This window comes from Patagioenas fasciata, chromosome 27 (genome assembly GCF_037038585.1).
Source record: "Patagioenas fasciata isolate bPatFas1 chromosome 27, bPatFas1.hap1, whole genome shotgun sequence".
Classification (NCBI taxonomy): Eukaryota; Metazoa; Chordata; class Aves; order Columbiformes; family Columbidae; genus Patagioenas; species Patagioenas fasciata.
Window position 1 is genome coordinate 2,942,969 of NC_092546.1, and position 27,957 is coordinate 2,970,925.

Sequence of the window (27,957 nt, forward strand, 5' to 3'; positions counted from 1 at the left end):
ACGTGCGCTCACAGAGGGGACGCAGCCGTTAGAAAGAAGAAAACATTTAATACTTTCATTCCGAGATACAAGTTGAGATTTGTGGGTCGTCTTTTTGTTTTTCCCCCTAAAAACCAGGAGAAACCATTACAAAAAAAGAAAAACAACAAAAAAAGGTCTAGCGAGTTGTCCCAGCTGACAAAACACGTTTCAATCCACCTGAGCAGGAGCCGGCGTCCCCGGGATGTGACCCCGGTCCCCAGCAGGGAGGGGATGGTCCCCTGGGCTCCATGTGCTGCTGGGATCCTTGGGGGCGACCCTGTGTTGGGGAGCGGGGTCACCGGTCAGCCCGGCCGGGGATGGACACACATGGACATGCACGGCTAAGGTCCCTACAGAGGGGCTGTGGAACTGTAACAGGAGCAGCGGGGACAGGGACGTGCTGCAGCACGAGGAGGAGGAGGAGGAGAGGTGGAAAGTGGCCAAGGCTCAGGAAATGGGGGACAAACCCCACTTTTCTAGCGAGAAAAACCACGGAGAGACGGTGTGAGCGTCACCGCTGCTGCCCCCAGCCTGACCCCCATACAGAATGCTCGGGGCGGCAGGAGCAGCTCTGAGATGTACGATGCCTTTTCTCACCAAACCCAGGGACAGAGGGGGACACGGGTCCCCCTGCAAGGAGGACAGAGGTGGGGGGCACAGGGAAGGCACATGAGGATCAGCCGAGCCCCGGTCCTGCGGGACAGGGGGCTGAGGGCTCCCCAGGGAGAAGCGCAGAGACTGGGGGGACCTGAGCCACGACCTGCTCTGCCCCATAGGGGGGAGACCCCGGGCTGTGTCCCTCGCCCCCCCAAATTATCCCCCAGCTCTGAGAGGGTGTAGCAGGAAAAGCCCAAGGTCCAGACACAACCTGACTTCAAATGGAGGGCAGAAGGGAACAGCCAACCCCGGTTAAACTCTGCGGGGAGGGGGCAGAGGGATAATGCAGGGAGGGGACATCCCCACTCTGTCCCTTGGGGTGGGGGGGACAGCACAGAGCCCCCGAGAGGGCTCAGCACCCGCACTGCAGGGCTGGCTTAGTGTTCGGTGGGTGTTGTAGTGTTTCTGTGCCGCAGCGTCCCCCCCGGGGTCCTGTATGCGTGTTGGGCTGTGGGGAGCGGGGTAGTGTTCAATGGGGTGGGGGGCAAAGGGTTTGCCCCTCCATGGGGCTGCGGGCTCCGTTCCCCCCACCGCTGGGCCGGGATGCTCAGCGGGAAGGACACGTCCCGGCTCTCCCACCCGGCTCGTCCCGATGCTCGACCCAAAGGAAAGACAAAAACAATCTGGAAAGGGAGAGGCCGGTGACAACGGTACAGCCGGGGGGTGCACAAAGTACCGAAGTTCAAGCACCAGAAGGACAAAAAAACCCAAAAATTAAAACAACCAAATTCACAGGGGGTGAGAGGGGGCCTGTTCGAGCCTTCCGGCTTGTTCCCTTGGGGGCAACTCGCCCCGAGGTGACGCAGAGAGAACGGGGTCCCGGTGCGGGATGGAGGTGGAATGGAGCGGGGACGGGAGCGATGCGGCTTCACTGAGGTAGCGGAACCAGCACGTCCACGTAGTTGCGGGGGAAGAAGCCGGACTGGCCGTTGATCATCCCCTCGTACCAGTTCTCGTCGATCTGGTTGGTCAGGGTGATGATGTCGCCTTCCTTGAAGCCCAGCTCGCCGTCGTTCTCGGGTTCGAAGTCGTACAGGGCCTTGCAGCAGGGCTGGTCCAGGGGGGCTGCAGGAGAGGATGGGGGGCACAGGTGAGTGAGACCCCCCGCACACCCTCTGCTCCCCGGATCCCAACACCGCACGGGATCATCGCTCGGATCAACTCACTTCCCAGCCCAGCTCTGCCTGGGAGAAGCTGCCCCATTGCTTTGCCCCCGATGGTAAAGAATTAACTCCAAATAAACTCCTTTAGCTGCTTTTAGCTCTTGAGTTCCTCTGCTTTCTTGCTGCTACAGGCTCGGGGAAGAGCGGCTGGAAACTGCCCCGCAAAAAAGGCCCTGGGGGTGTTGGTGGCAGCGGCTGAACATGAGCCAGAGTGTGCTTAGATGGCCGAGAGGCCACCAGCATCCTGGCTGCTACCAGCACTGGTGTGGCCAGCAGGCCCAGGGCAGTGACCGTCCCTGTGCTGGGACCTGGGGAGGCCAAACCACCAATCCTAGGGGCAGTTCTGGGCCCCTCACACCAAGAAAGAGCTTGAGGTGCTGGAGCGAGTTGAGAGAAGGGAACGGAGCTGGTGAGGGGCTGGAGCACAAGTGTGATGGGAGCGGCTGAGGGGCCTGGGGGTTCAGCTGGAGAACAGGAGCTGAGGGGAGACCTTCTGATCTCTGAACTGCCTGAAAGGAGCTTGGAGCCAGGGGGGTCGGGCTCTGCTCCCCAGGAACAAGCGCCAGGAGCAGAGGAAACGGCCTCAAGTTGCCCAGGGGAGGTTGAGGTTGGATCTGGGGACCAATTTCTTCCCCAAAGGGCTGTGGGGCATTGGAACAGGCTGCCCAGGGCAGTGCTGGAGTCACCATCCCTGGAGGGCTGGACAGACGGACATGAGGTTCTCAGGGACATGGGGCAGGGACAGGGGTGGGTTATGGTTGGACTCGGTGATCTTGAGGGTGTTTTCCAACCAAAATGATTTTATGTTCTTCACGAGCTTCTCCCAAAGCAGATCTCTGCCTCCTGTGTTGTCTGTTCCTGCCGGGAATTCCCCTACACAAAGTTTAACTCCAACCTAAATCAGATCCCATCACACTAGAAACCATTATTCCCGTAGATATGTGAGAACCTGCTGTGTGCTTCATTAATTAATGAGTGATGGGGTTGGACATCAGGACGTGGTGGACAAGGACCCCGGGGGTCCCTCTGCTCTAGAGGGGTCACCCCGAGCCTGAAGGCGATGGGATGGGGAGAAGTGCACTGGGCACAGGGCTTCAAAGCAATTAGCAGCTCAGTGTTGCATGCAAGACCCCCCCCCCAAAAAATGGGGAGAAAAGCCAAGTGTCTTTCTCCCACCTCAACTCCACGATTTAAGCATCAGATCTTTTCACTGCACAAGGGGATTTTTTTTGGAGCAGAGAAAGGCGCTGCTTGCCCTGTCTGCACACGCACGTTTTGGGATGGGGAAGGTGTGGGGGTCCTACCAAAAAGGGACTGAGCTCACAGACCCCCCCTGCACCAGAGCTGTTCCAGCCAGCGTGGAGGGAACGGCGCAGACAGCATCACATCTGGGCTGTGAACACCCCCAGCCAGACGGGACCCAGAGAACACCAAAAACACCCCAAAGCGGCAGCCAAGCAGATCTGTGGATTTTAAGACAACTTCCCAAAATCGCAGGCTGGCCCCACCACCACAAGCTGGTCCCACAGCGGCCCCTCCGGTCCTCCTGCCCCCCACCAGCTCTCCCCACGGTGACACCTCCGAGCTGCAGCCCCAGCCTGGCCTTGGGACCCCAACGGGGACCCCAAAGGGTCCCTTCAGCAGGAGTGTTGACCCACAGACCCCACATCACCCCACAAGGCGTTGCAGGTTCCAGCTGAGCATGCCGAGGCTCTGCCGCTGCCCCAGCCTTCGGCAGGGGTTAACGGGGGAGAAACGGGAGCTGGAGGGGGGTGATCCAAGCTGGGGGCTCATAACAAGAACAGGGTGACCCTCGAGATGTCGGATACCTCATGGAGGAGCATCTGATCCCTGTGCTCTCACGCAGGACGTGCCTGTGTGATGACAGTGGCTACAATTCCTCTGGCTGAGCGAATGCCCCAGCTTTGGGGTGGTAAACACCAATACAGTGCGGCTGTTTTAATCTGGGGCTTAGCTCAAGGCTTAGCTCAGCTCGGCTTAGCTGTTCTACCAGCCAGGCTCAGCATGGAGGTGTTAGCGGCTCCAAGCGGCAGCATCACAGGAAGAAGGAGCGAGGAGGGATGGGGAGAGATGGTTGCACACGCCATGCAGTGAGGAGGGAGGAAACTCACGGATACTCCTGATGGAGGCCCGGAACGGCTTGTCGGATCGGAAAGAGGAGGAAGCTGCTTCCAAACAAAAAGAAACATGCTTAAAACAACATAAACTGGAGAGAAGGGAAGGTCCAAAGGGAGGAGGAGCTGTCTGGAGAAACAGGGGGGGCACACATGCTGTGTTAGAAACCCGCCTGCCTCGCCGGGACCGGGGAGGGAGGGATGCAGGTGATGGAAGGCAGGGAGGGAGGGGAGGATGCTTCTTTTGCCCTGTTTGCCACTGCTGGGTGCTCCAGGAGAGTGGCCCAGGCTGGAGACACCGCTGGGACGTCCCCAAAGCCGCTATCACAAAGCCTGCTGGGTCCCAAGAGAAAAACAGCCCAAATCTAGAGGCACTGCTGACGTTTTCATGGCCACCAGCTTGTGCAGGCACATCCAACACTCCAGAAACATCATTTCCAAGCAGAGCAGTTCCCGTCCATCCCAAGGAGGCTGCTCCAGAGGCACCTGCGTGTGCACACACACAGAGGACAACTTTACCTGGGACTTTGGGGGTAGGATTGTAAGAGAAGCCCCCGTTAGATTGGTCAGGGTCTCCCAAGTCGTACGTCTCCCTGGGTTTGGGTTTGTATTCCCGCCTGGGACGCGAGGAAGCCTCTCTCATCCTAGAAAAAGGAAAAGAAATGCAGATAAATTGAAATACAAACCAGAATACGATGAGATCCGTGTGGTATTTACTCTCCTCTGTGGTTACGCATGGGAGCAAATTGGCTTGTAGAGAAGAATCTGCCCAGCATTCTGTGCTGGGGTGTTTTGAAGATGGATCTTGCCCAGGGTTTGGGGCTTTTCCTTTTGAGAGGGCCACACACCCCAGCCTGTGCTGCAGAGGTGGCTCAGGCAGCTCAGGCCAGCAGAGGACACTCGTGCTACAGCTGGAAAGCTCACGCTTGGCAGGTTCCTCCCAGCTCTTCCTAATTCAAGCCAGGCACAGCATCCACTCAGCAGTTTCTTCTTACAAGGAAAGAGCAGCAACGCCAAATCACCCGAGAGGCTGAGTCGCTGCTCTGGCTCTGTTCAAGCCATCTTGAGCCAGGCTTGGGAACGGACAAAGCCACCTCTGCTTCCTAAAGGGTGGTGAGAGCCTGGCCCAGGTTGACCAGTGGTGGATGAACCATCCCTGGAGACATCCCAGGCCAGGCTGGACGGGACTCTGAGCAACCTGAGCTGGTGAAGATGTCCCTGCTCATGGCAGGGGTGGCACTGGGGAGCTGGGAAGGTCCCTTCACTCCAAACCATTCTGTGGTTCTATGATTCCTTGGCCAGGGTTTGGGGAGACACTTGCTCAGGTGAGACAGAGCAGCAGGAAGAAGGACCTGTGCAAGTCACAGCAGCCACGTAAACCAGCTCGCTTGGTATTTCAACAGCAACTCTGTGTTTCTTGGCACCTCGGCAGGAACCGCACGTTCCCCGGGCCCGCTGCAGAGGTCGGGGACTTGAGGAGGGGCAGGGAGAGCAGCAAGACCAGGCAGCTCCGTGGCTGTGCCTGCTCCTGCCTGCCAGACACACATCTGCATCTCACCACCTCTGCAGCAGCACTGGCCAGGAGAGAGACTTCTGAACGGAGGGGAGAGCAGGAAAACACAGGGTCTGGGGGTGGATCACAGATGTCTGCCTTTACGGACGTGATCTAAGTGCTCTTCTGTCCTGTGGCCACCACATTGTCCCCATCACGCTGCATTCACCTTCTGGGGCACAAGTGTGATGGGAGTGGCTGAGGGACCTGGGGGTTCAGCTGGAGAACAGGAGCTGAGGGGAGACCTTCTGATCTCTGAACTGCCTGAAAGGAGCTTGGAGCCAGGGGGGTCGGGCTCTGCTCCCCAGGAACAAGCGCCAGGAGCAGAGGAAACGGCCTCAAGTTGCCCCAGGGGAGGTTGAGGTTGGATGTGGGGAACAATTTCTTCCCCAAAGGGCTGTGGGGCATTGGAACAGGCTGCCCAGGGCAGTGCTGGAGTCACCATCCCTGGAGGGCTGGACAGACGGACATGAGGTTCTCAGGGACATGGGGCAGTGCCGGGGGTGGGGAATGGTTGGACTCGATGATCTTGAGGGGCTTTTCCAACCAAAATGATTCTATGGTCTTCAGAGCAATCAGGACCCTCCCAGACTGACCTTTCTGGTACTCACCTGCGCTTGAGTTTTTCCGCCAGCTCGTCCAGGATCTGCACCGCCTGCCTGTGATAGTCCAGCTGGGCATCCACCAAGGCCGAGAGCTGGCTCACCTGCTCGATCTGCGGGAACCACACCAGAGTGGGATGATCAGAGGGCTGCAGCATCTTTGCTACAGAGACAGGCTGGGAGAGCTGAGGTGTTCAGCCTGGAGAATAGAAGGCTCTGGGGAGACCTCAGAGCAATCTCCAGTACCCAAATGAGAGCTACAGGAAAGCTGGGAAGGGACTTTTCACAAGGGCATGGAGTGACAGGACAAGGGGTGTGGCTTTAAACTGAAAGAGGGGTGATTTAGATGAGGTATGAAGAAGAAATTCATCCCCATGAGGGTGGTGAGGCACTGGAACAGGCTGCCCAGAGAAGCTGTGGATGCTCCTTCTGCTCTGGACAAGAGCTGGATCAGGACAAGGGGTTACAGGAATGACAAGAAGCCCATCAAGCAAAACCACACTGGCACAAATGAGATTGGAAATTAGTGTCTCATTCTGTGTCCTTCAAGAGATCCCACCCTGGTGCACAGAAACACACTCACATCGGTTTCCAGCAGGTTGTGCATACTGGTCTCGGCCACTTCCTTGGACTCTTCAAACTTCTCCATGGCCTGTCGAAGCTCCTCATCGGGGATTTTGCCCTGTCGTTTCTTTTTGTAGTCAAAGTCCAAGCGTCTGCCTTCCAGCTTCTTGAGATGGTGCTGGGAAGAGGATGGTGATGAAGAATAAAGGAAAAGAAGGAAAAGAAACAGACTGGGAGCAGTGGAGCTCTTCCGCTGGGAAGGCATCTCTAATTACAGGCCAAGTTCATTTGTGTCAGACATCTGATCTTGCAGCACATGTTTCTACAGCTCCCACCTTTGCTCAGACCCCAGAGAGGCTCCAGGATGAGATGAACAGCTCAAGGTTCAAGACAGTAAGGAGCGGACCATCCAAATCCAGTCTGGCAGAGGCTTATTGCTGCGGATAACCCTCAACAAACTGAAACAGGGACATGATTTCAACCCCTTCCAGCACAGAGCTGGAGGGAAACGCTGCAAGAAGCAGCCCAAATCTGTTCCTCATGCTACTTCCAGCTCCCCCAGAGCGACGAGCACCTCTGGAGATGAGGAACTGGGATGCAGGTTCTGGACGTCGCATCCCTGACTGCTCAGGGCAGGGCTGTTTAAATCAGCCTGCAGAATGGGAGTACAGGTAAGCGCTAAACAGTAGTTGGTGGTTATTTTATCCAGGATACCACCGTGAGTGAAAATGCACTTGAGAGAGCTGCCTTGTGAATTCCAGGTTAGGACAGATCCTGTTACAAAGCCTGGCCATGCTTTGCACAGACTTGTCTTTGTGGTAGCACATGGGAGCTACCAAATTGCCCAGCGAGACACCAAAGGAGCTTCTTGAGTTGCTGTGTAAAAACCTACAGGGAGGTTTGCTCATAGCTTGAAAATTATGGTATATGTGACTACAAACAGAATAGGGCCAACGGCTGTAAAGAACATGGTGAAGTTCAACGCCAGTGAGCGGTGACATGTGCTAACAGCCAGGAGAGGCCAGGAACTAAAGAGAGGAAGGAGGAAAGGAAACCACGGTGGTGTTTACCTGGATCTCTTTCAGGTCTTTGTCACACAGGTTCTGGAGGGGATCGATAAAATTTTGCTTGACTTCAATATCCAGCGAGTCCTTCACTTCAGCCAACCGCTTCATGGATTCACCAGCGTCAAGCAGCGCGTCACCTTGGAGCGAGAAAGGGAAGAGAGGAGAGGAAGGGAGGAGGGAGAAGGGGTCAGGCAGTTAAACAGAGCTGGAATCTGCATGCAGAGCTTCTGCCAAGACACCCAGCGCGTGCAAGCCCCGGCTGACCCTCCCGCATTTCGACCCGGAGCAAATCCCAGAGCCGGCGACCGCCCGTCGGTACCGACGCCGCGCAAGACGCGTCACCAACGCGCTTCGCTTTTACCTCTGGAAAACAGGGGCCATCTACCAGCTCCACAGAGGAAGGAAAAAGGTACAAATACTTTTGAAAAGCAGTAGTTTTTTAGGCTCCCTGTTAGCTCGCGGAGCTGCTGAGCTGCTAACTGGCTTTAACCTCAACCGCTGGCAAGCACAGAGCCGCATTTGGGCTGACCGACCCTTTTGTTCAAATCATTTTAAGCCCAGAGCATTCTGAACAACTTTTCCAGTTTCCTCAGATGCTGGCAGCAACCCTGCAACCTTTTATATTCATTTTAGACACCAACCTGCATCAGGCCAACCCGATCCCTTCTCTCCTCTTAATCACAGAGCTCCAAGTTGTTTATAGACATCTATTTTGTTTTGTGCTTTTCAGAGGCTCCTGCCACAACGACCACTAAGCCATAGGGACTTGCAGCAAAGCACATTTAGTCTTGGCTTTATATTCCAGTGAAAAGCATTTATAGATTAAATTATTCCTGTGCAGCTTTGGCGAATCAGTCATTTCAGCACAATATTAGCACAGGAGAATATACAAGCGAAATAGAGGGTACAGTGAAAACATCACTGTCCAGCTGGAAGAATAAATACGCAAGAAGAATTATTTCAATGGTGATATTTCTAGATAACCGGTCTTAGGGCTGTAGTACTAACATCAAAATCCATCACGTTAAGTGTTTCTTTCAAAAGAGGCTACTAAAGGAAATCAGGTTTGGTGTGTTCTTCTAAAAACTTCCTTCCCCTTCGCTCTCTGTAACGACTCCGGTTCCTGTGAGCCAAGAGAGATGCCGGGATTGGAGCTGGCCACAGAAACTCTTTGTCATTCCCACAAAGTAGCCAGAGCTTTTTAATCTTCCTACGGCCAAAAGGTTCCTCCGGGCACTGGGAGCCATGGGACAGCTGTTGCGCGGCCGTCACGTGCGCAGGCTGATGTTTTAGCGGATTAAAACTGATGCCAGAGAAAGGCTTCACCCCCCCCATGTCCCCGCCACGAGTCACACGTGGCTGTGAGAAACCGCCACGCGAAAAGAAATGAAGATTTACGGGCCACAGCCTCCCTGGGGCAGAGCTCGAGCTGGAAACCACGCCGTAAAACTCCACGTCTCGCTCCATCTGGTTTCCACGGCACGGTCGTTCTGCTTAGAAGCAAGGGAGCATTTTTTTCCCTACATGCGATTTTATTTTAGTGGTTAATAAGAAAGAATTAAGAGGTGGTTTTGCACGTAAGAGGTGGTTTGCCAGGGCACTTTTAAGAGCCCCCAGTATCATCCGGTGACACAAATGGTCACAAAAACCCTTCCAGAATTCGGAAGAACAGCTTGGAGATTTGGCAGCGGCCTCGGCCACCTCATCCGCACGCCTCACGGGACACTCACCAAAGTTGGAATCCTCGCCCAGCTCCTTGCCGTAGCGGATCATGCACTCCCCCAGCAGCCCCTCCGACTGCGGGTAGCCGGGGCTCTTCACCTGCCCGCGGATCTTGGACATGGTGTTGAGCATGGTGAGCTTGGCCCTGGAAGCTGGCACAGAAACAGCCGCGTTCGCGATTACTCGAACTCGCCAGCTGGTCGCTGCCAACATTTTTTTGTAGCTTTTTTTCCAAGCTAAACCCGAAGCCAAGAAACTCTATTGTCTTCATCTACCAGAAATATCATGCGCTACCCAAAAGAGAAGTTGCTTTTCCAAGACAGCGAGCAAAAATAGTTCCCCACAGCTCGCCAGCGAAGGCCAAAGGAGTTTCCCCAGCCCTTCCGTAGTCCCCGGAGTGCAATTGGAATCTGGCGGGGAGGACAGCAGGCTCCAGATGCCAACAAAGCAAGTCACCCCTTTCCAGCCCAGAAATGCCACTTTTTCTGGATATCCCAAGAAAAATGGGTCCCCTTCAGGGCCTCTCTAGGTCCAAGGTGAAAGATGTGTCTGGTCTTTAGTTCAACAGCAGTAGCAGCATCTTACGGCCCAGGGCAAGTGGGGTACTGGGATCATCACCTGATGTAGAACGTGGCCATGGGATGGTGACCAATATTTCAGGGACAAAAAGGTTCTGTTTGAGGTCCCCCTGCCCCTTTTGACTCTTTTCCCAGAAAACTGGGGCACAGAGCTTCAGGCACTCACCTGGGTTGGGCTGGAGGTACTCGATGGTTCTGGTCAACACTTCTGTAACAGCCTTGCTGGTCAGGTCCACTTTCTGTGGGGAAGACGAGACGACCAGCAGCAGTGAACCCAACCAGCTCAGGGCTGTGGCTTTATACGGGCAATTTGAGAGATTTCCCTCATTCGCTACTCACCTTTTCCATTTCCTTGAAGTCATCGTCGAGCTTGGTCCCTTCTGCCCCTCCAACCTTCTCACTGACCAGCTGCAGAAAAAGAACAAGGGAAGAGGAATCAATGGCTGTGACTCCTTAAAGCTGCTCATGGAGTAATCCCTGGGACAGAAAGGAAGAAGGGTTGTCCGGGCAGCATCTGCAAGAGAAAGGAGGTGGAAGAACAGCCCGAAGCATCTTAAAAATCATGACTTTTGGCTAACGCTGCCTCATTGCAAACCCAAATGTCTCCTGCTCTCCCCAAGCACGGCTGAGCCAGGATATTCCTCACCCGACAGAAGCGACACGGCTCCTTAAATCACAACACACGGCTCCAACTCCAACGCCTGCTGGAAAAGGCAAAATCGTCTCTCGGCTCCATTTTGAGCCAAAGCTTCAGTTTCGCACACGGTAAAATGCAAATAAACGGGGAGTGAAGACACTGTGCTCACAGCAGCCAGCACAGAGTATGGAGACAGCAGAGACCCCCCAAGCCCCAAACCAGCCCTCCCAGGGGAAACGCTGGAGGATCTGCGGCACGGAGGTTTGGAATTCTTTGTAAGCAGAAAATAAAAGAGACCCGCAGAAAAGCTCCGGTAAAGCTTTCAAATCCATTTATCAAAGCGTCTCTGACACCTTGTTCTAAAAGCAGAGAAAAGGAGAGATGTTTGATAAGCTGGAAAGCTTGGTTATTTGCGTGAAGGGTTTATCAGCTTTCTTCTAAATATTGCTCCATCTGAGAAAAGGCACTGCTCCCTGAACCTCCCCATTCAACAGCCCGAGCTGATAGATAATAAACGCCTTATTAAATCCACCTAAAATTGTCCTTCCCTGCAACAATCGGAAAGTTTCCTTCCCAGCCCCGCGCTGGTGCAGCAAAGCAAGCAGCAGCGCCTGGGGACACAGGACACATGGATTGGCCAAAATTAGGGATTATATTGCCCCAAAGTGGTCCAAACAGACAGCAAATCACCTACACAGACATCAAAAGTGGTCTCAGGATCATGCGCGGACTCCAGAGCCCCCAAGGCCTGCAGGATCCTCCTGTTTGGAGTCAAAGCTCCAGTTCTGGACGAACAATACAGGTTTGTTTACTTGGACATCAAATACCTGATTTTATCAAGTCTTTCTTCCTCCTGCTCCCATGGGGATGCAAAATGATGCCTTATTTTTTTTTGAGGAAAAGGCGAGGGGAACAATAATAAACCAACAAACCCTTTGGGTAATTATCCAGTTTCAAAAGCGCTCGGAGACTCCACACCAGCCCTGCTTGTCGTGTTCAGCCTCCGAAAATCAAGTTACCAAGCAGGAGGTGAAGAAGAAATGCTTGTTATTATGAGGAAGAACAAGATGGGAGTTGCCATCCCTGGAAGGGTTTAAAAGGCGTTTAGATGGGGTTCTTAGGGACGTGGTTTAGTGCTAAAGTTGGGTTCTGGTTGGACTGGATGATGCTGAGGGTCTCTTCCAACTGAAATGATTCTATAAGATCTGCAGCACTTCAGCAAAATCTCATTTTTCTCTCCAAAATAGGGAGGAAATATATATATATATAAATATATATATATATATAAGTGTATATTTAAAGACAAAAGCAACAAAAAGCCAGCACCACCAAAGCACGAAGCATTTGCTGTGCCTGCCAGGACAAGCTCAGCAGAGCAAAGCTCACTCTGACTGCCAAAAATCCTGCAACCTGTACGGCCAAAAAGGGGCACGGAACACTTTTGGTAAAGGTTACACATCTGGGAACCTCCCGTGTTTGTTAATACACCTGGGAAGGGTACAATTATCCCAAGAAATTCCACTCCCACTGTTTTCCACCCACGGATTTGCAGTCCAGAAAGCTGCAAATCACTCCCGTGAGCAGCTGGGCTGTAATCAGGGCTGCGTGCCATGTCCCAGGCACCCATCGCCAGGGATTCCGGAGGCTTAACACCCTCCCAGAGACGCGAAGAAAGAAAAACAACCCCAAAAAACTCACTCACAGACTCATTTAATCCTCCTTTTGACGTCCAAGCAATGCTACTGCTACCCTGCTGGGAAGGAATAATAAGGTTGAGGTTCTCTCCCCGCTGGCTCTAATTGAACCGTGAGGAAAGCAGGAGGGTCTGTGCCATCCGCAGCAGCTCCATCCCCGTCCCCGTGCTCCCAAATCTCCCAGGCAGGGAGACAAATGGATGCAGAATTCCCCCCACAACCAAGACACGAAGCCCTCGCTGGCTCCTTTTTTAACCTCGAGCTCCACGAACCCGAGCGGGAGCCAAGTTCCCAAGCGCTGCATCGTGCATCTCGTCACGAAGAGCCTGCGAAGGATGGCGAGGAGGCGGCTGAACTCCTCCGGGAAGCAAGAAGTTCAGCGAAAAGCTCGCTATTTGCTTGCAGGATGGGAGAGGAAGGACAGCAGGACGGAAGGAAACATCCACACATTGCTTGGAGAGTCCAGCTTGGCTTAAGTGAACCATGAGGTGGTGCAACATCCCAGCACAGCTTCCTCCAGGGGCTGGCTCGGGGGCTTTTCTGAGGATGTGGTGACAATTCTTCCGCACTTTTATTTCTCAAACAGCCAAAAAAAGACCTGGGACAAGCCTGTCTTGCCCTGGTTAGGGACCTGACCTCTCCTGAACGCTGCAACCAGCTGGGTGTGAAGCCAGGGAAGGGACTGGGCAAGGTAAGACGTGCAAATCGTTAACCAAATTCAGCGGCCCAAATACTCCCTGGCAGGTTTATGCTGAAGCGCATCAGCTGGCTCGGCGTGACAGATGAGAACACGTCTATACTCTCTGGTTTCTTCAATCTCCCAGCCCTGCCAGGACGCGACACGAACCAAAAGGTTAAACTTGAAGCAGCTTGGGTAGAGGAGCAGGGTTCAGCGACAAAAACCCTGCTACAGCAGCCCAAGCTAAATACTTCCTAAAACAAATATTAGCACAAGGCGACGCAGTTGGGCGTTACGGCCCAGCGAGACAACAAACTGCTTGAAAACGGGACGGCTGTTTACCTGGCACAACCAAACCCGCCGCGGGGCAGGGGACGAGGCCGGAGCGCGCGGCGCACGCAAACTCCAGCGGGGACGCGGGGAATCAATCCCTTTCTTCACATCCATGTTTAATTAAAAGGCTCCTGGCAGCGAAAAGATGCCCTAGATAGCTGAGAGCAGAGGCAGGGAGGTGCGTTAACTCACGGCTGGGGCCCAGCGAGCGTCACCATCACCAGGAGCACGGCGTCCAGCCCGGATGGATCATCATCCAAAGGGATGAGATGCGGCCGCTTCTTGTCACCCCATGACAACTGGCAGTTTCTGCAGCCTCACGGGGGGTTTCTATCGGTTTCCTTCACATGGATGTGGGAATGTGAACGATCCCAGCTTGCCCTCGCTGTTCAAAAGCCATGGAGGGCTGTGGTGGTGGAAGATCTTCGGAAATGAAAGACCAATTGTTTAGAGTAACTGCTGCGGCAGGAGGCTGGTTAGAGGGAGAGGCAGGAATGGTATGTGCACACACAGGGAGAACGGCCCATGAAGAGGCTTTTCTTTCAGAGCTGGGAGAGAAATGTAACTCGGGAACAAGGGCTGCAGAGCCCCAAAAAAAGCCTCCTTCTAACAGTACAGCCGGGAGAGGCCGAATCCTGGCTGCAGCAACTGGAAATGTCAGCACCAGTGCGGCCAGTGGGACCAGTGACCGGCCCTGTGCTGGGACCTGGGGAGGCCAAACCACCAATCCTGGGGGCAGTTCTGGGCCCCTCACATCAAGAAAACCCTTGAGGTGCTGGGGCGAGTTGAGAGAAGGGAACGGAGCTGGTGAGGGGCTGGAGCACAAGTGTGATGGGAGTGGCTGAGGGAGCTGGGGGGTTCAGCTGGAGAACAGGAGCTGAGGGGAGACCTTCTGATCTCTGAACTGCCTGAAAGGAGCTTGGAGCCAGGGGGGTCGGGCTCTGCTCCCCAGGAACAAGCGCCAGGAGCAGAGGAAACGGCCTCAAGTTGCCCCAGGGGAGGTTGAGGTTGGATGTGGGGAACAATTTCTTCCCCAAAGGGCTGTGGGGCATTGGAACAGGCTGCCCAGGGCAGTGCTGGAGTCACCATCCCTGGTGGGTTGGACAGACGGACATGAGGTTCTCAGGACATGGGGTGGTTAAACTTGATGATCTTGAGGTTCTTTTCCAGCCAAAATGATTCCATGAAAAACCCCGGGTTCCTCCCTGAGCACCCTGCACGTCTCTCCACCGCAGCGGCTCCTGCAGAACCAGTTTGTACTGGGAGGTGTCCCAGGGCTGGTGTCAATCCCCCACAGACACCTGAGCTCTGATGTGCTCCCTGTCCTCGCCAACACAAAGTGTCTCATTAAAAGTTAATTGTGACCTTCCTGGCATAATCCTGCGAAATGAAACAAGACTGGAAGGTGCTGGTTGGACAGCAAACACCATTTGGGATCCAGAGCACGCGAATGTCGTGTTGAGGCCTCACCATTCCTGGTACAGCTCCAGCTCCCGGTCATCACAGCAGTGAGCACCCAGGGCTGGAACTGGGACGACACGACCAACCAGCTCCCAACTGACCAGTTCCCAACCAACCAGTTCCAAACCAACCAGTTCCAAACCAACCAGTTCCAAACCAACCAGTTCCCGTGGAGCAGCAGCAACTGATGCAAAAACACAGGGAGCTTTACCGCACATCGCTGTCCTCCCAGCCAGCCTGCAGTTCCGTCTGTTCACATTAGCTTTGTAGATCTCTCTGTATTCTGCTTCCTCAGAGACTTTTAAGCTTTTTTTTTAATTAAAAACGGAAGGGATCCTTTCTTAAGGAGAGACCGCAGACACCCGGTGTAAGGAGCGATCGGCACGCCCACAGCAAAGCACACGCTCATCCCAGCAACTTCTGACCTACTTTAAGGAGAAGAAAACAGATCTAAGGGTTTATTGTGCAGAACAGGGCATGCACAATGATCACTGTCCTTGTGACGAAGAGGAGGGCACGTTCCCCAGCAGATGCCCGTGCTGCAAATGGGGGGACACCCGGCAGCTCCGTGGTCCTCACAGGCTGAGCACTGTTGCACCCACTGGACTTTTTCACCCGAAAAGCTGCCACTGTAAGGAGAGAAGACCAACAAGTGCGAGAAGAGGAAAGAGAATGAGAGGAAGTGATTTGTTTGCTGTCAAGAGCAGGTGAGCAGCGGAGCTAAAAACAGAAGGTGGATGCGACTCGGCAGACGCTGTCTCACCATTTCTCACATCCCCATTGGGCTGCAGGGAGAACCAGGGGAGGAGGAACAGCAGCTACAGCTTTGGCCATCCTGCCCGGCCAATTAGGACCTCACTGCTGGTCCCCAACGTCAGCGCAGCCATCGATCTAACCCGTCCTGGGGCACCCGACTGCTCCACCGGCACCTAAGTGGTCTGGTCTCCTTGCTAAATAGAGTCATCAAATCATTTTGGTTGGAAAAGAACCTCAAGGTCATCAAGTCCAACCATAACCCAGCCCTGGCACTGCCCCATGTCCTGAGAACCTCATGTCCGTCTGTCCAGCCCTCCAGGGATGGTGACTCCAGCACTGCCCTGGGCAGCCTGTTCCAATGCCCCACAGCCCTTTGGGGAAGAAATTGTTCCCAGATCCAACCTCAACCTCCCCTGGCGCAACTTGAGGCCGTTTCCTCTGCTCCTGGCGCTTGTTCCTGGGGAGCAGAGCCCGACCCCCCTGGCTCCAAGCTCCTTTCAGGCAGTTCAGAGATCAGAAGGTCTCCCCTCAGCTCCTGTTCTCCAGCTGAACCCCCAGGTCCCTCAGCCGCTCCCATCACACTTGTGCTCCAGCCCCTCACCAGGAGCATTTTTAGCCTGGTATCCAACTCTCAACGTTCTCCTGAACTTTCTTGCCTTTATTTTTCCCGTCTTGCACAAGGAGGGCCGGTCCCATCCCAGCCTCGCCACCCAGCCCCAGCACTTGTGCAAAGACACGTAGAGGTGGCTCCGCTGCCTCCAGACACGTGCGCCCGGAAAACGTGTCTAAAAACAAACGGAGCTTTCCACCCCCTCGCCATCTGAGCTGGGGATCTGGCCACTCTCCACCCAACACCAGAGGAACTGCCTTGATTTTGAGCAGGAAGGTCAGCCCACAACAATGAAGAGCTCCTTCCCTTCCCACCCGACCAGGCAAAAAGCCTTCAAAGTGACCTCAAATCGTAATCTTATCATATAGAAAGCGCAACGAAAGAGCCGCTGCATGCAAAGGCAGCTTTCTAGGGAGCCACCTGGCAAATCACCTCCTCAAAGCGCTATCGGGTGACTCATCTGCATCCAGCAGATGGGCTCAGAGGAATGAGGACAGCGTGAATTAAACACATAGAAGTAACTTAAGCAGCAGCCAGCAGGTCACGCTGGCCGAGGTCGGGCAGATACATGCACTGCAATGCGGCCCGTTTGCTCGGGATATTCGTCCTTTCCTTGTCTGGAGTATTTAAAATCACAGCTGTGATTATTATTAGGAGGTTTTTAGCTCCGTGTTCATCCCGGTGCTCTCTGAGCAAACTCTTCCAGCAGCAGAATGATGGTACCTCCTTCCCTCCCTGAGCAAAACCCCATTGCCCTGGCTTATACCAAACCAGGGCTGGGCTGCTGAAAAGGCACAAAACTGCCTTAAAAACACACTCACCCAGAGCAGAAAGGTTTCAAAATGCAGAAATGCTCTCGCTGCAGGGAAGGGGGCACCTCCCAACACCCAGCAACAGCCATTCGCGTGGTAAATATTTCTCCTATTATTAGTTATTTCTCGCGTGTTCTGCACCGAATGAGACGCAAATTCTATTCAGCTGGGAAATAAAACATATATAATTGGGTCATGTTAAGAGGGAAAACAAAACCACGTAAGGAAAAGAGCAGCAGCTCTTGTCTCTCGTCTCTCCCCTTTTCACCCGCCTGCAGTGACCACAGCAACTCAGAGGAAGCCAATAAACCGAGAGGAAACGTGGAATATTTGCTTTGCATCCAGATTTCCTGCGCAACCTCCCTCCATCCTCTCTCGGAAGAGCCCCAGTGAATCACGGCCTGACCTCTGCAAAGCTGCTGAGCCATCGTTCCGTGGCCGCTCCACCCCGCTCCGCGCACCCGGGGGAAAAAGCCGAGCGAGCGACTCGTGGCTGGGGCTCGGAGCCGCTCGTTAAACGCGATATAGAAGTACAAAGCGTTAGAAGTGAGTTCTAATAATGGCGATCCTTGGTTTCTCCTGCAAAGCTTCAAGGATAAAGCGAGGCTGAGTGCGCAGCGGTTCTGGCTTCGGTTGGTGGATGGATGATTGTACCAAAAGATCCGTGTGGATGATGCTCCTAGGGGTTTAACTAAAATAACAGGGGAAATAGGGAACAGGGGGCTTACGACACTTGTATTCCCTGTGGAAAACATTGCGGACACAGGGCAGCTTGCAAAAAAGCAGCGGACGGGATTTCTGCTGCTGTGCAAAGCAAAACAGATGAGAAAACACCTCCCTGGGGTGTGGGACATTAACTGGCATCGGCCAGCAAAAAATCCCCCAAAAACCAGCACCAGAGACTGTTCAAAGAACTGGGGAGAAGGCACAGGAACCTCTGGATTTGTAGCACGATGAGACCAAACCAGGTTGACAGGACACACTGAGCAATTATCTAAAGAGTTTAGTCACGGCTGACACTTGGTTTTGGGTGGCAAAGAGCATTAATGAGCTCAAGGTGAGTTCCGCGGCAGGTTTACGGACAGAAATGGGATCAAAAAAGCTCAGCTCCACCAAAGGGAAGGTACAAAACCCTCTTCCCAGCTCAGACGGGACAGCGGGAACCCCACGCAAAGCACGTTCAATAGAGACACACAGGCCAAGAGAAACCTCCAGCACGGCCCAAGCGCTATCTGAGTGTACACAGACATCAAAGAGGGTGAGAAATCATCGAGAACACTATAAACACGCGTTTTCCTTGTTCATTTGAATACTAGGAAAAGCTTGGCGGCTATCAGAGCAGAGCACGGCATCCGAAGGAAAAGGAGAGCGGGTAGGAGTGAGCAAACGGCCATACGGCTGCTGGGAGAGAGCGGGAACGGCGAGACCACAGAATCCCAGAATGTCAGGGGTTGAAGGGACCTGGAAAGCTCATCCAGTGCAACCCCCCATGGAGCAGGAACACCCAGCTGAGGTTCCACAGGAAGGTGTCCAGGCGGGTTTGAATGTCTGCAGAGAAGGAGACTCCACAACCCCACTGGGCAGCCTGGGCCAGGCTCTGACACCCTCACCCCCAACAAGTTTCTTCTCAGATTTAAGTGGAACCTCCTGTGTTCCAGTTTGCACCCGTTGCCCGTTGTCACTGAGAAGAGCCTGGCTCCATCCTCCTGACACTCCCCATTTCCATATTGATCCCCATGAATGAGTCCCCCCTCAGTCTCCTCTTCTCCAGCTCCCTCAGCCTTTCCTCACACGGGAGATGCTCCACTCCCTCCAGCATCTTGGTGGCTGCGCTGGACTCTCTCCAGCAGTTCCCTGTCCTTCTGGAGCTGAGGGGCCACAAATGGACACAAGATTCCAGGTGTGGTCTCCCCAGGGCAGAGCAGAGGGGCAGGAGAACCTCTCTGACCTACTGACCACCCCCTTCTAACCCACCCCAGGTACCATTGGCCTTCCTGGCCACAAGGGCCCAGTGCTGGCTCATGCTCACCCTGCTGTCCCCAGGACCCCCAGCTCCCTTTCCCCTACCCTGCTCTCTAATAGGTCATTCCCCAACTTACACTGGAACCTGGGGTTGTTCCTGCCCAGATTCAAGACTCCACACTTGCCCTTGTTCTATTTCATTAGGTTTTTCCCTGCTCAACTCTCCAGCCTGTCCAGGTCTCTGATGGCAGCACAGCTTCCAGTGTCACCACTCCTCCCAGCTTGGTGTCACCAGCAAACTTGCTGACAGTCACTCTGCTCCCTCATCCAAGTCATTGATGAATATATTGAATAATACAGCCCCAGCACTGACCCCTGAGGCCCTGCACTGGATCCAGGCCTCAACTGGACTCTGCCCCATTGACCACGACTCTCTGGCTTCTTCCCTTCAGCCAGTTCGCAGTCACCTCACCACCCGCTCATCCAGACCGCACTCCCTCAGTTCAGCTGTGAGGATGCTGTGCAGTCTGTGTCAAATGCCTCACTCAAGTCAGCCCTGATGCATCATTAACGCTTGCCGATAGCAACTTCAGAATGGTCTAAATGTTAAAAAACCCTCCGCAGTTTGCTTTTTGACTCGTGATGCCAGGACGCGTCACTCTCTGCAGCCAGAGCGGTAGGTGCACCAGAAATGTGGTGGATAACACCGAGGTTACGTTATCCCCTTCGAGCACAGAAGTGCGGATTTCCTCGGTCTTTAAAACTCATCCCGTACAATTAGGAGGATCTTTGCGAAGAGAAAACTACACCAACATCTGGCGCTCCAGATTTGTCCCAGCCCAACGGCCCCAAGTCCACCCAAGAGCGTGTGCGTGGACATGCAACAAATGATCTTTTCTAAATGCTCCACTTGAGAGCTTACAGAGAGAAAACCATGGCAAAAACACCACATTTTGGCAAGAACAGCACCTTCTTACGCAGTGGATTTGCTTCATACATAGATAATTGCTCACCATTTTCTGCCTTTTTCATCAGGAAGGTGGCAAGAATCAATGTAAATATCGCTAGTCCTGTAAAGCCAAAACAGATTGAGTCACGGAAGTGGTTAATAAATTATCACTGATGAATAAAGCCTGGGCCAACAAGAAGATACAGCCTGGTTTTCAAGCTCGAGGATGAATTATGAAGCTTTTTCTCAATTAGAAAAGGCCCTTTAAAGCTTTAATCATGCAAATTTTGTCTTCTCTCTGAAAGACAGAATTTCATTACGGAGATGCATTTAACTTTTTTTCGGAGCAAAAAAGCAATCTAATTAGTGACAGTATCATGAACTTTATTAATAGCCAGTTATTACGAGAGAGATTTCGATTTCCCAGTGGCTTTAAAAGGAAAAAAAGACTCCTTTTATTAATAAGGTATCGGCAATGAAGTTAATTACACGCACCAGGGGCTGGAGCAGCCCAGACTCTCTTGTGATCAATTCTTCACCTGCTGCAAAAGGTCCAGGACCTTGTGTTGGCCCCAGGGCAGGATGGAGATCTCACCAGCATCCTCCAGTACAACCCACAAACCCACATCAGCAATGAAACCCAAGAGCAGTGTGTTTATCCCAAATACGGCCCTTTCCTGTCAACAGGAACCTGTTCCTGAAAACCACGGGAGCAACAATGAAAGGGACGATGGGGCCAAGGGGAAGAGGAAACCTTTAAAAAACAACAACAAAAAAAAGGGAATTATCGCTTTTATAATCACAAGGAGAGGCCAAAAGGGGCTGAATCTTGCACTAAGTCGTGTCACTTAGGAAAAGAGCAGCTCAGGAGGGAGCAGATCTGCAGGAAAAGTCACCCCCGGGTGACAGGAGCTCTGGCTCCAGGTCCCCGACTTCACAGCTCATGCTGATGATTTAATCAGCGCAATTAAAAAGATGGGAAGGATGGCGAGCGCAGCCCTCTTATGAAACAGCATCCGCGCCGAGCTGCATCACCGCGTTTCCATGCGAATGAGCTCAGCTGGCACCACAAACCCAGCGCTTTCTGGGTTGTGGATTTATTTCTGGTCTTTCGGGGAGTTTGGAGCAAAGCTCCAATCTTCCCCAGAAGCGATGGCAACATCAATGCAGCAGGTTCAGGTTTTGTAATAACCCCTCGCACCCTGCTGTACACAAATTCCACCCCCCAGGGGCATCAAGCCCATCATTTTGATTTGTTACACTGGCATTTCTGCAGTCTCGGGTGGCAGGAGCTGCCCTGTTGTCCCTCTGGTTTTACCACACAGGGTTTGGATGGGGCTGTGAGCCCTGGCAAAAGGCGCTGGCATATGTAGGGATGGGGGAGACAAGGGTAAAGAAAAATGTGCAAAAGAAATGAATCAGCTTTTACAAGGCAGTCTGCCTGATCTCATCCCTATTTTGCTCTTTCCCAGGAGGAAAGTGTTGGCAGGGGGAGCGGGGAGGAAGGATTTCCTTCCACCGCATCCACAAACCATCCCCCTTTCATGCCATCACTTTCAGTAGTTCACCCAGAACCTGTGAAAACAGAGAGTTGGATAAATAGCTAATTTTAGATAGAAAGCCCCAGGGCAGACGGGCAGATGTTGATGAGGACTCAGCACTCCCAGTGCTGCCAGACCCCTCCAGCCCCGAGTCGCGGATCCTTCCCCATGATGTGTCTCCTCCTCTGCTTTTTCACCTGCTCTACGTGGATCTGCAAACACATTTCCAGGCTGAACTGAATTCACAGAATCCCAGAATGTCAGGGGTTGGAAGGGCCCTGGAAAGCTCATCCAGTGCAATCCCCCCATGGAGCAGGAACACCCAGCTGAGGTTCCACAGGAAGGTGTCCAGGCGGGTTTGAATGTCTGCAGAGAAGGAGACTCCACAACCTCCCTGGGCAGCCTGGGCCAGGCTCTGCCACCCTCACCCCAAACAAGTTTCTTCTCATATTCAAGTGGAACCTCCTGTGTTCCAGTTTGCACCCATTGCCCCTTGTCCTGTCACTGGTTGTCACCCAGAAGAGCCTGGCTCCATCCTCCTGACACTGCCCCTTTCCATATTGATCCCCATGAATGAGTCCCCCCTCAGTCTCCTCTTGTCCAGCTCCAGAGCCCCAGCTCCCTCAGCCTTTCCTCACACGGGAGATGCTCCACTCCCTCCAGCATCTTGGTGGCTGCGCTGGACTCTCTCCAGCAGTTCCCTGTCCTTCTGGAGCTGAGGGGCCACAACTGGACACAAGATTCCAGGTGTGGTCTCCCCAGGGCAGAGCAGAGGGGCAGGAGCACCTCTCTGACCTACTGACCACCCCCTTCTAACCCACCCCAGGTACCATTGGCTTCCTGGCCACAAGGGCCCAGTGCTGGCTCATGGTCACCCTGCCGTCCCCAGGACCCCCAGGTCCCTTTCCCCTACATTGCTCTCTAACAGGTTGTTTCCCAACTTAATTCGGTTGAATTGAATTGAATGCGGTTGAATCCAGCTCCCTCCTGGCCAGATCTCGGCTGGCAAGCGGAGCAGCAGGGACGTCACCCTATGCTGCAGCAAATCCGGCTTTCCTCCGGTCTCAGGAGCAGATTAATATCGAAAGATAAACTAGGGAGGCTGCAGGGGACTCCGAACCAGGTTAATATTAATAGAGCAAACACAAGGTAGCATGGGAGGGAAGGTCAGGCTGGCAGGAATCTACAAAATGCCTTCACTGCCCAGTCCAAATTCCCATTTCTAGATAAGGAACTTAGAGCCCGACGCTGCCAACTACCTGCCGCAGGAATTACCTGCTCGCACCCAGTCCTCGTCCTGCCTTCGTCACCACAACGCAGAAAAGCCAAGGAGCGACCTGCTCCCAGGGTTTCCACTTGATCCTGGGGATCTCAACCTGCTCCCAGGATCTCCTGCTCCTCCTACCCTGCTGCTGAGGTCAATTCGCTCGCTGGGTGCACATTATGGGCATGCAAAATTCACCAGAACAGCTCAAAAAGAACACGGGAGCCCAAAAATAGCATCTCAGCTCGCTGCTGGGTGTCTGGTTCCTCTATTGGTGCTCTCCTGGGTGAAGTTTCAGCCTCAGTGCACCAGCGAAGGCTTCCCCAGGGTGTCACACACAGATGCTGCATGGGAGAGCAGAAAAGCCACCGCACAAAACCTCCCAGGCCCACTCTTGGCTTTACTAACAGCTGGAGGATTCAAGACGAGTCAGCATGAAGTTCTCACACCACTGCAGATCTGGAAGAGCCTCAATATACGGAAGAAATTGTTGGCCCTGAGGGTGGTGAGAGCCTGGCCCAGGTTGGCCAGAGAGGTGGTGGATGAACCATCCCTGGAGACATCCCAGGCCAGGCTGGACAGGGCTCTGAGCACCCTGAGCTGCTGAAGATGTCCCTGCTCATGGGTCGGACTGGGTGAGCTGAGAAAGTCCCTTCAACATAAACCATTCTGTGATCCTATTCTCTGCTCTCCCACCCCACACAATCCACGCTTTAAACTCCAGCAGCAGAGATCTTGAGCAAAACCACACAGCTGAACTTGGGGTGTGTCGGTCTAAACCAGCGAGGTGGAGCTGGGGAACAACCCAAAGCATCTGCAGCGAGACCTGACGCAGACAGGCGAGCCCCGGCCAGGGGAAGGGGCCTCACGGGTTTGGTTTTCCATGCGGAAGGTTCTCCTGCTCACTGCGCTTCCCATTTCACTGCCAGCAGGAGATCCTGTGCTGCTCAGCACATCTGTGATATCCGGAGAAAACCATCACCCATCTGCGTACGGAGCAAAAGCAGCAAGCGGAAAGGCAACTCCTGCCTGCGGGAGAAAGCCCTGGAGAGCCAGATGCTAGAAGAACGGACTTATCCTTAAAAAAAATAGCTTTTAAAGCTGGGAAAGGGATGGAAAAAAACCCCCACATTTGAAAGCACAGCACAAACCCACTGCAGAAAGAACCTCAGCTGAAGAGAAATAAAGGAAATCCCACGTATGGGCAAGAGCAAATAACCACAAAGGGCAAAAAAAGGATGGGAATGGTTTGGTCTTTCTGGGCTGAAATGGTTCTTGGGCCAGACAGAAAGCAAGTGGGAGCTATTTGTGTTCATAAATATCTTCAGAAGCCTTGGGAGCAGTCATCAAACTCAGGAAAAAGCACGCATGTCAAGGGCAGGCTAGTTTTAATTAGCGCTTGCCTCTCCTTCTCTTGGAAAATTGGTTCTGTACTCTGTACGCGGAGGACGAGGTTGTTGGTCTGTGTCTCGGACCAGGAGCCACCACTTGTTAGCCTGGTTCCTAAGCCTAGGCAGGCCGAGCAGGGTTTAGGCTTGGACTACACAGGCTTTGAGAGCACGTTAATCCTGTTTGGGATGACAGAGGTGCCAAGGGCTGAACACCAACCCGGTTTAAAGCAGCGATGCCGCCTTCGTTTGGGCTGTGCCCACTCCCCAAGCACAGCAAACAGCTCTGGTGTCCCCAGAAGGGCTCTGGCACACCCCAAAATGACAGTTTTTCACCCTCTATCCCCAAGTTGTGCCGCTTCTCCTGCCCAAGTAGGACAGTCCTGCTGTCACAGAGGGAGGGGATGTGTTTGTCACCACCGTGTGTGTCACCACTGTATCACAGCAGCGCTGCCACCACCCTGGGGCTTGTCCCTTCAATCCAGCAGCTGATAACTAAACCTGCCGGTGCCTGTTCGATGTGCAGGTGGGGACAGACCCACTGAACTCAAAAAGTGTCATGTTCACCTCAAATAGCACAGGCGGGCGCAGTCGTGACCGGGAAGTTTCACAGGCTTTTAGCCCTTCCACCCATCTGAATAATAAGAAAATGGGGCAAACAAAGCCATTTATACAGCATGAGATCGCTGCAAATTCCCGAGCGGATGCCGATGGATCAAGGACGGTACCCAGGACTCCCCACCCCAAAGCTCTTGTTGTTTCTCCTCCTTCCTTTTGCAAGAATGTTTCCTACTGTTTTTTTTTTTCTTTAATAAGAACATTTTGCTTTGAACTAGCAAAACCTGTTCTGGATGCACACGCAGAACTCCTCACCATCTGCAGCATTTGCCAGCTTCATTTTCTTTTCGTTTTGCAGGATATTATCTGGGTTCTTTTTGGCGTGTGGGTGCCCGGGGAAGACGTGGGCTCGCAGGAATCAGACGGCAAAAGCCCACGAGCCAAACCTGCTCCTTCCCGCTACCGAAAAGGCTGGAACCGGCCCCCTCATCGCACGGGGAGCCGGGGGATCCCAAACCCGCTGCTCCAGCAGCACCGAGGGCCTCGCAGACCTTGGTCCCGGCTCCGTTTTCCTTCAATTAACAACAGCAGTGGAATGAAACATAACGTTTGAGGAAAGATCTTCCACATGTTGGGTTTTGGCAGCGTCCAAGGGCGTGAAGGGAGCCAAAAACATAACTAATCCTCCTCTTCTTCAGCCAAGGGGTGGCTGAGGAGTGGGACCGGTGGAGGGGAAGGGAAAGAGGGTGGAAAGGGAAGGGAGAAAAGACAAAGTGGCCAAACCAGCACCAGTCGCTCTCAGTTTAAGCATCTCTAAAGCATCCCCAGCGCTACAAAGGGGGTGGCAGAACCCCTGTGCCCCCACAAAGCCGGTCGCTTTGCCAATATCGGTGGCAAAACTCACACCAAAACGCGGTTCCTGTGGATTGAACCAGCTCCTGAAACCTTGAGGCGACGTGAGCCACGGACGGACACACGGCAGGACCGCAAATACTCCTTGTCGCCTCATTTAATGAGACACCGAGCACAGAAGCGCTCGAGCAAAGGACGTGCACAAGGCGACTGGGCCACCAAGTCCGCGTGTTGGGCAAGTTACTTCTCCCTGGGCGATTGCACCGGGTTGAATTTTCCGGCGAACAGCCCAAATGGTTCCTTTTGAGCAAAAAACCAACATCTGCAACCAAAACCAAAAAGCCCAAAGACCATATATGTTTCACTTCGCAATAAATCCCCCCAATAAAGGCGTTTAAAGTGACGTTTTAAGACTTAAGCCGCTTTTAAAATTATGTTTTTAGACTTTAGAAACGCGCTACTCCTGACTCACTGACGAGCTTTCACCTCTAATTGCCCCGCGACACCATTGCGGCAGCAAAATCCTCCCACCTTTAGTTCTCAGCACAACCTTCCCCCATGGAAATGGTAAAAAAACCCCCACGACACCGAGGTTTGCGAGGAAGGGGATGGGGGAACGACTTCAGGAATCTGTTATTTCGCTTTGCTGTTTAAGAAAAACGCCTTTTTTTACTTTTCTTGTTGTAAACACGGGTGAGAAAGGAGGCAATGAACATAAAAACACACTCAGGCTGAGCTTAAAGGGGTTTAAACTTTGCGCCTGGAAAAGATGTTGGTAGAACCGTGCGAAATCCATCTTAAATTTAAAAGCAGTGGCAGAAAAGCAGCGACCAGGGGAAGCAGAGAAGCGTGTGTGATTCCTGAATCATCCTAAAAATATGTTAATATACATAAAATACAGAAGATATATTGCAATGCATAAGGATAAATGGAAAAACGCTTAAAAATAAATACAAACTGTTAATTTCAGTGGCGTTCACAAGGATTTGGAAGGAAATCTCGACTCAGGGGGATGGGGAACGGTCACCCCCAAGCAGAGGGTGATGGGGAAGGTGCTGACGAACGCCAATTTGAGGCCGATTCCCACATCTTTGGGGACCGAGCCGTGGTCCCCAAGCTCCAAGGATGACACAAATTCCCCGTTTCCCATCAGGATCGAGTTGAATTTGGCTAAAAATCGCACATTCGATAAGTTTTTTTCCCCAAAAATCCTCAAACCCCCCAAAACCTCCTCACTTTTGGGGTCTCCCCAAAGACCCGGGTATACGGGGCCATCCCCGGGGGTCCGGGGAGGATCCGAAGCGGGGACACCGCGACACCCCCGCGGTCACAGGGACACGCACTGAGCACTGGGGAGGCACCGGGAGCGGTAACGGGGGTGTCGGCGGGCGACACCGGGACACCGGAGGGTACCGAGCTGGATCACCGGACACTGCGAAGGAGCCACCGGCCGGGGTTACCGTGGCGGGGAGAACACGGAGGGCACCGTGAGGGGATAACGGCACCACTGAGCCGCCCGCCCACCCGCCGGTCCCCGGTGCCTCACCTGGCTCGCCTTGTAGAACTGCTTCTTCAGCCCCGCCACCGACATCCTGCCGCCTGGGCCGAGGGACGCCTGGGCCGGCGGGACGCAGGAGCCCGGCCCGGCCGCTGCCGCTTCCGCCGCCGCCGCCAGGAAGCGCCCGCCCCGCCCCGCCCCCTGCCGGCCCGGCGGCAGCGCCGCGAACGGCACCACTGAGAAGCGGCGCTCGCACCGGCCGGAGCCCCCCGCCTCGGCCCGCCACGTGGTGCCCCCGCGCCCCCTGGCGGCGGGGCGGTGAGGGCGGTGAGGGTGGTGAGGGCGGTGAGGGTGGTGAGGTGACTGCGAACTGGCTGAGGGGAAGAAGCCGGAGAATCGTGGTCAATGGGGCAGAGTCCAGTTGAGGCCTGGATCCAGTGCAGTGCCTCAGGGGTCAGTGCTGGGGCTGTATTATTCAATATATTCATCAATGACTTGGACGAGGGAATAGAGTGACTGTCAGCAAGTTTGCTGGTGACACCAAGCTGGGAGGAGTGGTGACACTGGAAGCTGTGCTGCCATCAGAGACCTGGACAGGCTGGAGAGTTGAGTGGGAAAAATTTAATGAAACATAACAAGGGCAAGTGTAGAGTCTTGAATCTGGGCAGGAACAACCCCAGGTTCCAGTGTAAGTTGGGGAATGACCTATTAGAGAGCAGTGTAGGGGAAAGGGAGCTGGGGGTCCTGAGGACAGCAGGGTGAGCATGAGCCAGCACTGGGCCCGTGTGGCCAGGAAGCCAATGGTACCTGGGGTGGGTTAGAAGGGGGTGGTCAGTAGGTCAGAGAGGTTCTCCTGCCCCTCTGCTCTGCCCTGGGGAGACCACCCCTGGAATCTTGTGTCC

The 27,957-nt window shown here is 53.8% G+C and overlaps 1 protein-coding gene across 3 annotated transcripts; it reads right to left on the reverse strand.

Moving 5' to 3' along the window:
* Positions 1-28: 28 nt before the first annotated feature.
* On the reverse strand, positions 29-27,239 carry SH3GL1 (SH3 domain containing GRB2 like 1, endophilin A2). 3 transcript variants are annotated; one of them, XM_065858131.2, is made up of 10 exons: positions 27,104-27,239; positions 10,401-10,469; positions 10,228-10,300; positions 9,492-9,635; positions 7,765-7,898; positions 6,714-6,872; positions 6,140-6,243; positions 4,496-4,620; positions 3,974-4,027; positions 29-1,743 (listed from the first exon to the last, which is right to left on the reverse strand). In XM_065858131.2, the coding sequence occupies exons 1-10, from the start codon at positions 27,146-27,148 to the stop codon at positions 1,547-1,549; spliced, it is 1,104 nt and encodes a 367-aa protein (XP_065714203.1). In that variant the 5' UTR covers positions 27,149-27,239; the 3' UTR covers positions 29-1,546. The 3 variants fall into 3 exon arrangements, with proteins under 3 accessions (XP_065714203.1, XP_071655649.1, XP_065714204.1); XM_071799548.1 differs by having other exon boundaries at positions 3,974-4,030; XM_065858132.2 differs by lacking the exon at positions 3,974-4,027.
* Positions 27,240-27,957: the final 718 nt, after the last annotated feature.

Coding starts and splice junctions, on each gene's coding strand:
- SH3GL1 (XM_071799548.1), bottom strand. CDS start 27,148: ATGTCGGTGGCGGGGCTGAAGAAGCAGTTCTACAAGGCGAGCCAG. Junction 9,636..10,227: donor GTACCTCCAGCCCAACCCAG/GTGAGTGCCTGA, acceptor TTTCTGTGCCAG/CTTCCAGGGCCAAGCTCACC. Junction 7,899..9,491: donor GGGCGAGGATTCCAACTTTG/GTGAGTGTCCCG, acceptor TCTCGCTCCAAG/GTGACGCGCTGCTTGACGCT.